Source organism: Homarus americanus, unplaced genomic scaffold, assembly GCF_018991925.1.
Source record: "Homarus americanus isolate GMGI-L3 unplaced genomic scaffold, GMGI_Hamer_2.0 scaffold45698, whole genome shotgun sequence".
NCBI classification, from domain to species: domain Eukaryota; kingdom Metazoa; phylum Arthropoda; class Malacostraca; order Decapoda; family Nephropidae; genus Homarus; species Homarus americanus.
Window position 1 is genome coordinate 6,496,513 of NW_024735554.1, and position 11,813 is coordinate 6,508,325.

At 35.0% G+C, this 11,813-nt stretch overlaps 1 protein-coding gene across 5 annotated transcripts; it reads right to left on the reverse strand.

The window, feature by feature from the left end:
* On the reverse strand, positions 1-11,523 carry LOC121871469 (ubiquitin-conjugating enzyme E2 T-like). 5 transcript variants are annotated; one of them, XM_042373815.1, is made up of 7 exons: positions 11,430-11,470; positions 10,445-10,599; positions 9,073-9,207; positions 5,846-5,915; positions 3,663-3,867; positions 2,894-2,971; positions 1-251 (listed from the first exon to the last, which is right to left on the reverse strand). In XM_042373815.1, the coding sequence occupies exons 3-7, from the start codon at positions 9,182-9,184 to the stop codon at positions 153-155; spliced, it is 564 nt and encodes a 187-aa protein (XP_042229749.1). In that variant the 5' UTR covers positions 9,185-9,207; positions 10,445-10,599; positions 11,430-11,470; the 3' UTR covers positions 1-152. The 5 variants fall into 5 exon arrangements, with proteins under 5 accessions (XP_042229749.1, XP_042229751.1, XP_042229750.1 ...); XM_042373817.1 differs by lacking the exon at positions 11,430-11,470 and adding an exon at positions 11,250-11,418; XM_042373816.1 differs by lacking the exon at positions 10,445-10,599 and having other exon boundaries at positions 11,430-11,523.
* Positions 11,524-11,813: the final 290 nt, after the last annotated feature.

Here is an 11,813-nt window from a genome sequence, read left to right on the forward strand (position 1 = left end):
TTGTTTTCTGTATACTGTAATTAAAATATTATCCTATCATGTAAATTTTTTAGTTATTATAAAATTTAATTTAAGCAGTTTATGTAAACCATACACTCCCCCCCCACCAAGACTACCCTGTCTGGGTCTGGCCGTGAGCCTCTTGCTCTCCTTTATGTTTTAACCTTCTTCTCTCTGGCTTCGTCATCACTATCACTCTCAGCTTTTCGTTTCCCTGCTGAAGATTGTGGTTCATCTTGTTTATTCACCACCTAGTGTGAAAAAAAAAGATGTACAGTTTAATGGTCAATTTGACTAGATTAAAGAATATAATATTTTCATATCAACAGGTATTTCTAATCATAAGTGGATTGAGCCTATAATACTCACACCAAATAGGAATTACTGTATACTGTATTGCATCTATACTGTCTACCAATACCCTTACTTGTACTGTACAGTGCATATACTATATCTGAAAAAAAGCATCGGAATCTACATGTTATCATTTGTCACTCTATAACAGTAACTAATATAAACTTTAAAAAATTTATATGATCTGCCTACTATAGAAAAAAACATCTGAGGATCAACAAACAACTCCATAACAAGGACTTACATTCTTTTAAGTTGGATATATAACATTATGAAAACTGTACTGTATATGTAAAGCACCTCATGGAGAGTCTGAAACTATGCCTACAAATCATATGACAGAATACAGTATTTTCTCGATTTAACGAACTAATTCGAGCCATCCCTTTCTGTTAAATTTAAATTTCCGCTAAATCAAATTTCTGTTATTTTTGCTTGATTTAGTGAGCTAGTTCACTAAATCAAGCGTGACTCCATTAAATTCCAGGCCAAATGCGCCACTTGGCTCGTGGGGTTTGTTTACATCTGCTCAGCCTGTGTCCTGATGCCACGCGGTGTTGTTCACTGCTACCTCTCGGTCTACCTCTCATTCAACTAACTACAGGTAGTTCTGCTATAACGCGATAATTGTGTTCTTGTAAAATATCGTGTTATAGAAAATCGCGTAATAGAAATAACAGGGCTTATGGAGAAAATAGGGTTAGGTGCAGATTACTCGAAATCGAAAAAATTTAGTAGTTAGCCTAACACAAAGGATAGCACAGTCTAAATAAATGTTACATTCATATCTAATAATGAAATCATACAGTAAATTTAACACTTTACCTTGAAAAAATATGAATGTAACTTGATGGGGGAGAAGGGTGATTTTGAGGTTGATAACATCGAGCTTCTCTTCAAGTGTTATATCCTTTCTTTTACGATAATCACCGGGAATTCTATCATCAGAACGCTTTTTGGAGATATTCTTCTTTACCATATTCACAGTTAATACCACAAAATTGGAGAAATAGTAAGCAAAAATCGCGTTATAGCAAACAAGCGTTCGCGTTATACAAATATTGTTCCGAATTCATAAATCGCGTTAGAGCAAATTCGCGTTATCAAAACACGCGTTATAGCAGAACTCACTGTACTGTGCTTAGACATCAAGCCAAAAGTCTCTCAGAAGTCTCAGAAAGGAAGTGGTGTGGGGGAGAAAGTCAATTGGAAAAAGTTTGGAAATAAGAGAAAAAATTGAGAACAAACACTGAACCCCCTAGTTTAAGGTAAACCATGAATAATGTTTCTAATGGTTCTAGGTACATATCATGTGTCTGAGGTGTCTCCGTAGGTGTGAGCGTATTAACAGAATTAATCTCGATTTAGCAAACTAATTCACTAAATCGAGTGAAAAATAATGGACAAAATTCCTGCAGCTAAATCGAGAGTTTGTTATATATGATTCCATTAAATTGAGAATATACTGTACAATAAAAGGGACAAAATTATCATAATGCATCATACATTCATTGCTATAGTTAATTTTTTCAACTTTAGCTGTGACTTTGATACATAAATTTATATGTAGTTGTGCAGTTTATCTAATGATAATACAATTTATGCCAAGTTTCATCCAAATTTCTGTACCTATACAAGAGTTATGCTCTGGAAAATGAGAAATGAATACGTACACATTTACCAATACCGTACAGTACAGGCAACCACACCATACCATAATAAATCTGTTAACAATGTGTATATAAAAGGGTACAGCATGCCCTGACAATTCACGGACCTCGATTATTCACGGATGACACCATGGATGTACCCAAGAATATCTAAGGGTAGCTTTAAAGTTGCTGGCATTTTTGCAGCCGGGACAAGGAGCTATTTGTTCTAGAGACAGAATTTTTTTACCAGTACAGTACTATTGTAAATATATACGTGTGTGTGTGTGTGTGTTTCTACACACACACACACACACAACACATACAAAACTATAAGTAATACAGTGGAATGGGAAAATCTTCTCACAAATAAACAGAAATACTGTAAATGTATTAAAATGTGAGTCTAACATGAAATCAATTCCACGCTTTGTTACTAATAACAAAATACGGAGTGGACTTGAGGGTAGACTCACACATTTTTAATATATTTGTTTCTGATTATTTGTTAGAGGATTTTCCCATTATTATTTATTTGTATGTGTAAAGAAAAAATTGCCCTAAAGGCAAACACATAAAGGAAATATACATTTCTTTGCACTGGAGTAAAAATGTACCCCCCCCCCCCGCCCTTGGTCAGCAAATGTTATTCGCGGAATTGACTATTCGCCGCCATTTTGAGAACCTAACCCCCACGAATTTGAAGGGCATGCTGTATTTCTTATCACAGTCATGATTATTCTGCCACATTCACCTGTTAGTCTACCACACTTCCTCAAACTCCTACTACTGTAATACGTTATGCACAGTTGTCTAGCTCAATCTCACATACAGCGGAAAAAATAAAAGAAACATCAAATTAACACAAAGTAATAGATAATAATACTTACAAAATTTTTGGCGTATTTAACAGTCCAGTCTCTAGCTGTAGATTCATACTGTGATTTCTGTAACTGGTACTCCTCTGCCTGAAACACACACAACAAGATTTTAACTGAAATCCCTGTGTCAGAAATCTGAAAAATGTGCAGAAAAAGGTCAGCTATTCTGTAACTGATATTCCTCAGCTTAAACAAACAAAACAGGGTTTAAATTGATATTCCTCTACCAGAAATACTGTACACACAACAGGGTTTTAACTGATATTTCCCAGCTTGAAATACACATAAAAGATTATAAGAGAATGAATTTTCACCCCCTGCCTGGCAATCAATCAAAATGGTAACTTATCCCCCAGTTACACTCTCCTGACATAGACACATTTAATGCAATGTATACAGTACCGTACTGTACAGTATACATATAACAGGTGTAATGTACAGTAGCTAAAACAACTATCTGTACAGGTGGGGGTCGATATGCTCTGAAATTTTACGTGTGACTAGTGACAGCCCTCATATACCAAAACTTTTCATCCATGGTCTCATATTGTTTCCCACAAAGTATGCACAGATAGTTGTTTTAGCTACTGTACATATATCTATATAAAATTATTCATCCAGCAGATATCCTTTCCTTCAAATGAAATACCTAGGGGTATTCCCACCTCCCCTGGTAGAAATTCTCGAGCAGAAGGCTTATAAGGTAACGCCAAATTCCCCTTAACTCTTTATAGTTCTATAATCTAGCCAACCTTGACAGTCCAATGCTTGTACTTACAATTTCAGTCATTAAAGGGTCGTTTGGGTTAGGGTCTGACATTAATAGACGTATTGAGCTCAGGACACTGGCCAGGTTGTGGGCTGGTCGCCAACTTCCTGATGGCGGTAATTTAAGGATATCTAAACAAATTCTCCCAGCAGAGTCGATATTAGGATGGTAAATCTTCGTGAGAAACCGTATTTTGGGTGGCAAAAAGGGGTATCTGAAAAAATAAAACATCTCAAAATTTTGTTTTCAATTAGAAAAGATATCTAAGTGAAAAACTGTTATGCAGAGAATAAATCAGGAGTTGTTCAGGTGATATGATAGATATATTGAGAGATTGGTACTGGTAAGTAAAATATGGGCAAAAAGGTTATAATTCTGGGTAGGAAAAGTGCAGCAGAAAACTACAGGCCAATCAGGCTAACATCACATACTGTACAGTACAGTACAGTATATGCAAACTCTGAAAAAAATTCTGAGGGATGCCATCATCCATAATCTAACTGAAAACAGTCTTGTCAACACATCACTACATGGTTTCATGAAAATAAAAATCCTGTCTGACGAACTTACTCATGTTTCTTGAAACAGTAACAGACTACGGTACTGTATATGGACCACGGCTCACCAGTGGATGCGTTGAACATGGAGACCTCCAAGGCATTTGACAGAGTCCCACAAGCACAACTAGCCTCTAAGATCCAGACACATTGCATCACAGCCAAGATTTTGCTGTGAATTAAAAACTGGCCCAAAAAGTGGTAATAAATGGAGTATATTCTGAATGAAAAAGGTTGGAGCACCACATTGCAACAAGGCTCTATCCTTGGACCCACCTTGTTTGTGATCTATATAAACGACATACTGTAAATGAAAATGTATTGAGTCCCATTGACAAGATTGCGGATGACACAAAGATATATGGGAAGGTGGCAAGTAAAAGTGATGTTGCAGCAATGCAGAAAAACCTGAACGAACTGTTCAAATGTCTAGGACTGGCAAATGCTCTTTAACACTACGAAATGCAAGACCCTACACGTAGAAGACAACAACCTTAATCACAACTACAGTATTCTGTTAACAATACTTTCCTGGATACTATTGTCAAGGAGAAAAATCTTGGCATTGTGATATATCATTCACTGAAGGTGGTGCAAAAAGTGGGGACAGCAGTGAGAAAAGAAAATTGTAATTTTGGGAATTATTCTGGTACCTTTGAATACAAAGATATGAAAATGCTCTTTCAACTGTAATAATCTCAAGTATGTCCCAGTGTGGATTACTGTATACTGGCATGGAAACCCTACCTCCAGAAAGATCTAACATCCCTAGAAAAAGTCCAATAAAAAGAGACTAAGATGATTCTGGAACTATGCCATCTCGATTATCCAAGTAGACTGAGGGCCTTAGGACTAACAATCCTTCAGACAAGGCACAATAGAGCAAATCTCATTGAAACACCCCTATTAAGTAAACCAACTTAAAAATGAAGATAAAATAAGTACAGTACTGGTTTAGAAAACTGTATTTTTTTTAAAACAAATTAAAGTACTGTACCTGTACAGGGTATCTACATTCCAGAAAAAATCTAGATTATCAAGTACAGTTATCTGTTTAGCATTATACTGTACCTGTACTTCCAAAAATTATACTACAGTACAGTACAATATTTATGTCCTCTTCTTAAAAAAGAAGTTGACTAAATATTTCTTAAACTCATTTAGTTTACTTTCCATGGGATTTTCACCCTCCAGCAATATTTCATTTATTTCAACAATGTTACTGCACAAGTGAAGGAAAACTAAAACTAAAAAAGAGGAAAATGTAATCCAGTACAGGGGATCCCCGGGTTATGAACGGGTTCCGTTCCTGAGGACGTTCTTAAGTCGGATTTGTACGTAAGTCGGAACACATGCTATGTGCATACCGTACTTACAGAACAATGTTTAAAATCCCACTTTACCATAGTCCAAGTCCTTATATACATCTAAAATTACTTAATTTAAGACAAAAGAAGAAATAGAATGACAAAATACAGTAACTGTAAATGAAAGCAAAAAATAAGTCATCAGGTAAATAAAATACTATAAATTTCAAGTTTAACCCCGTTTATATTGGCGGGTGTTTGTAAGTTGTAGGTTCATAAGTTGGGCACCCCTGTACTTACAAATTATATCAACTAAAAGCCACCTTACCTTTCTGGGACTTCCACTTCAAGCCTGAACATTCCCCCAGAATACACACTATCTTCATCTCCAACAATTTCTGTAATTAGAAACAGCAAAAGCAATTATAAACTCCCATTTTGTTGCATTGGATGTCATGCAGCCTTTCCAATCAGTTGAATCTAAACAAAACTGCACAAATCCAGTGGTTATTTCAGAAACCAATGAAACTAATCTGGTGAGAGGCAAGCACATTACTGTACTGCTATACCACTGACTGATATTTAGCTTTAGTAGAATAAAGCAGACTAGACAAGAGTCGATCACTCGGGTTTCCACTTATCCGGCTTTGGGTTAGGGAGTCCAGAAATTATCTTTTGCCAAACCGATGGTACTGTAATTAGCAAGTTGTGATGCTGGTCGAGAGGGACAAAACCAACTGAGTGTGTACATGTGTAACTCCGATCCCCATGCCTTCTGGTGGCAGGAGCGGCAGGGAGGGGGTGGGGAGTTAGGCAGACAGTATGTTTCAGTCATTTGTCGTTAGTGTTTGCTCTGCTATGAGTACCTACTACCTATTTCCCTTTATTCCATATGTCATAATGGCAGATCAGGAAGTTAGCCTAGATAAGAAGAGAAAACAAGCAAAAGTCTTTTGCAAGTTTAATGAAAATTGGAATACTGTAAACAGGATGGTTACATAAGGTTGATGATTCAACTGCTAGATATAAATTGTGTCAAAGTTACTGTATAATAACTATTAAGCATTATGGTGTTGCTATAGTGAAGAAGCATCTTAACAGCTCCTGTCATACTACCCCTGTCAAGTTAAGTTCTCAGAGATGTACAATTCAGACATTCTTTCCTCAAAAGTCATCACTTGATTCATGAAAAACTATGATTGCCAAAATAACCAAAATATACCATGGCTTTAAACATCATCATAGGTATTTAAGTATGGATTGCTTGATGAAGTTTCAGCCCAAAATTTAGAATGACTCTAAGATTACCAAACTTGTTCAGTGTGAAAGAACTAAAGCAGATATCATTTCAGAAAATGTACTGCTTCCTTATCGGTTGAAATTGTGATACACTACTTGCAAGGAGTACATAATGATTATGGTGTTAAACCATTCTCCATAAGTACGGATGCATCCTATAAAGGAAATAAGAAAAATTTCCTGTAGCTGTAAGATACTCTCATCCTGCAAGTGGAGTTAAGAATAATCTTTTAGATGTACTGTACAGTATAGAGGACAGTAATGAGAATTCTGATGAAATATAAAAAAAGTTATTGGAAAATTTTGAAAGTGCTGGTCTTAATGTAGATAATTTAATTGCTTATATAGCTGATAATGCTTTAGTTTATTATGGAAAACATGGGTGAAAAAATCCACAACTCTTGAAAGCTAATTGTTACTGCCACATTTTGTATAAACTGTAAGACATACGGTAAATATAAACCTCTCTCAAAATATTCAATGAGATATCGTCTAGTGCTGAAACAGTGCTCTGAGTTTGTGGAACAAGAATATGACACTCTTCTCCATCATGTATGCACAAGGTGATTGTCTCTTTTCACAGCAGTTGAGAGACTGATACAGTGATGGCCAACTGTGAAAGAGTTCTTCATTAACCTGGGGGAAGATCTTTGCTCCACATTAGTGTGGATATATTTAAGAGATAAAGAACTTTCCCTTAACATTGACCATGTTCTTCGAGGAGACATAACTACTGGAAAGAATTATTTGTATTTTGTACATCATGTGATGTACTTTTTACATGAGGCTATTCTTAAAGTTGAAAGCCTGCATACAGACTAGCCACTTGCATGACCTTATGAATAAACAAGGTACTGTACTGTATAATTTTACATATAGAAGCAAGGACAAATTCTTTGGGGAAAGACAACAAAAGACTTAAGGATCTTTTCATGCGAGATATTCTACCAGTTTACAAATGTGCTTCACTGTACCTAGAAAAATGGTACAATTATGATAATCCACCACCGAAGAAATTCTCTGTACTGCACTTTAAAGGTACAGCACTGGTAAGTTGATCTGAAAACTTTTTATGTTCAGCCACAGGTTTCCTTGCATCAGTGGATGAGGATAAACTATATGATGAGGGAGTTACACTCAGAGGTGTTATCACAAACTTAGATCAAGTAAACTTTAGCGAAGCACTGAGCCTCATTCTTCTCAGGTTGTTGTACACATAATTTACTAAATATTGCCTCAAGAATGCTAACCATTCCAGTAAGCAATGCCTTTTATGGGAACTTTTTCTCTAATGAATAACCTGTGAACTGATAAAAGAAGCTGTATGAGGGTAGCCTGGGTAAAGTCTAAACTGTCTCTAGGTTAACTATTGAATGACTTGTGCCAATTTTTTTTAGTATCTGTCTCATAAAGACCAAGTCCCTCTTTTCATGGTTGCCATGAGCAATACAAAATACACATTTAAGAAGCAGCAAATAAAGGCGGATCACTGATTTCCTTTTTGTACATTAAGTTTATTTATAATTGCATAGCAGGTAAAAACCTTTATTACCTAGATTTTTTCTTCTAATAAATAATGGGCACCTTTGTGAACATGTATGTTTATAATTTGATAGTACTGTACTGTACTGTATAGGTAAAACACTTCTTTCCACAACTTTTTTTTTTGATAAGCAGTGGTTCATATTTTTGCACATGTACCAGTACATATTCCATTTTTATCTATACAGTACAGTACTGTAACTATTTGTTAGCAGGTAAACATAATATTACCAAGCTCTTTTCTGTTAAGAAAAAAATGCTGTTATTGTTTGCATGTATAGAATTTTTTTTTCAATTAAGTAAAAACACTTATTATTACCTAGCATTTTTCTTTTAATAAGTAATGGCTGTTTTTAACCATGTACAGTATCTAAATACAGTAATTATTTGAAAGCAAGTAAAAACTAAACCATTTATATTTGTATTTTTTTCATGATGAATTAACTTAATAATGTAAAAAAATAAATGTAGAAGTTTATATATTGGTGAATATATAAACAAACAGTGACATGCTTCATAGGTAAAATCTTTGGATTTAAAAACGTTCTAAGGTGGCAACCCTAGTCAACCACAGTGCACCATCCTCTCAGATATTAAGCTTTAACATAAACATGCAAATGGTTTACTTGTAAGAAATAACATGCTACCATTTAAAGTTTGAGTTGATACTGGGATAAGTCTCAACCTAACTTCTTATACTGTAGTCAACTTTACCTGCTGTGAACACATCGAGGTTATCTCCCTCAGGCCAGCAAGATACTCCAGCTGGTGGGGATTCTCGCAACTGTTGGCATTCTCGTGTCAATCGTCCCAATCGCCGAGCCATTATGTTCTATATTATAACCACACCTAAAATAACATGAAATAAATCATTTCCATTATACAGCATATGGGTTATATATGTACTTGGTATCTGAACATCTCGATAAAATATACAGTACGGAGTTACTGTAATTTAAACTACTGGCAACCACTTTACATTTTTGAGTCTTCCATCACCTTAAATCTACCTCAGCATCATTAATTTAGATTTGGTTATGTTTTATAAGTGGATTAGCCCATTGCTTCCGACACAATCTGAGAAACACACTTTGTATGGGCATTTAAACAATATTTTCATAAAGTAAATTTTGCATTTCCTTGACCCCCTTGGTACCTGTACTGTACTGTCCCCATTAACAGAAATACATATGGTTGACTTTTGACCTTCAGCAGTGACATTCACCTTTGAAAATTTGTGTTCTGCACATTGTCTAGTGATGATACATATTCAAGTGAAACTTAATCATAAATAAGTGATTGATCCTGTCTCATTAATAATCCTGAAGAGGATAACAGTATAGTCAGCAAAATCAGGTTCCCAGATAACCAAACTCCTGGCTGAAGTGTAAGAATCAAATAAATAAAAATATTGGAATACTGTACCATCAATTTTTCCAAAAAATTTCTACAAAAGAAAACTTATTCCTTTCCTCTAGAATATCTCCCCAAAAGTGGAGGAATTACAACTTTAATTTAATTTTTTTATAATTGTTTTCGTTCTGAACACGAATCTACGGTACGTAAAAGTACCAGCTTGTTAGAGTATATAATGGGAAATTACTAAAAAAAGAAAAAAAGTAAAAAAAAAGAAAAGAAAAGGTTTTTCATATGTTTTTGATGGTGATAAATTAATATTTTGTTTATAATTTTCTAATATTATCACTACCGAATCTTTACCCCACAGTAGCTTGTAATATATTATGTGATTTGTTGTAGATAAGATAAACTAACCAAACCTAACCTATGATGGAAATATATTATTTTAGGTAAGGTTAAGTATGGCATTGAAAGGTTGCTGAAAATTATTTGTCAACCAATGAAAATTTGGTAATCCAGGAGCAGATGACTAACACCAGAGGGAGTTGTTTGATTTCGTTCATTTTCTCCACAGATGTTCTTTGGCTGATACTAAGTCACACAAAAATGATATGACAATACACAGAACCTAATAAAACCTGACCTAACCAGCCAAAGAATCCTACCTAACCTTACCTAACTTCCTAGCTGGGGGCGGACTCCCCGCCGTACTTAAGAAAGTACTTACTTGATAGCTCGTGCCAATGAAAGCAACTTTCTCGAAGAAGCATGGTGTAATTTTACATTTGTTGTGGATGTGAGAGTACGCTCAGACTGAGCGGGTTGGTTGTTGCACGTAAACAAAGAGCAAACGACAACACGCACCGACAATGGCAGATTTCTCTGAGGAATATCTACAGTAAATAATTAATTTCTTAATGTATAAAGCACATGTTGACATAATTTTAATGTCATAAGATCAGTTTTTCACCATGTTTTACCCAACAATATCGCTCATCCTTCATATCCTGCCCACTGCAGGTGACATATGATCATTGAGAAAAAAAATACTAATAATTAAAATATAAAGTTTTTTATTGTTTCTATTATTTATTATCGTCCAAAGGACATCTATGAAATAGATATTATTATTGTTTCGTTCATCCAGCAAATTTTAGAATTCTAAGTTAGGTTAGATTAGATTATGGTTGTCTGATGGTGTTTGATGTGTTTTGAACAATTATGACCTTCATTATTTTAACTTCCAAATAGGTGTATGACCGAAACGATAATTTAATCAGCTGTTGTTGGTTATCTCGAGTCAGTGCTCCAAAGTATTACCAAAAAATCTGAACTTCGGTGTTGGCCAGTGAACATAAAAAAGAACTCATAGTACCAAGTTGTAAGCTTTTTAAAGTCCAGGATTGACCAAAAAAGGACATGTTCAGGTACATTCATGAGTACATACATGCCAAGTGAGCATAACAAAGAAATGACCAACCGCCCAACCTTCTCGTAAGCTGACAAGTAACTAATACACTAGTGTCATTTACCCCGAGTGTCTTTAAACCAGCAAGACTTTATCCGGCGCTTCTGCTTTCCACTAATACTAAGACAAGATAATATAGGTCATAACAAAGTATTAAAGAAATATAAAAGAACAGCTCAACTGGCTGGACGGTTAATATGCTCATAAGTGATGGAAATGGCACCTAACAGAATTAAAATGTTACCTTTCACCACAACTGCGTGGGCGTTGTTAGAATAACACAACGAACATGATCACTGAACTAAATCTTTTCATTAATTACATATATATTACCTTATATATTTAAAAAATGACTGCATTATATTAATTATAATACGATAAATTTGTTTTACACAGCAATAGATTTTATTGATAAATATTTTTCGAGAAGTAATGAACTCATTGATTTGTTCGTGGTAATTTCAACATTTAAAGGGCTTTCCCTCCTATGTTTGTATTTTGATTTCAGTTGTTTACACCTGCTGCTGGACCAGGGGACACGGAGAGAGGCCGAGTGGTCACCGAAATGAACCGAATAAATCAGGATCAATCGAACAAAAACGAACATACACAGTACAGTAATTTCAGT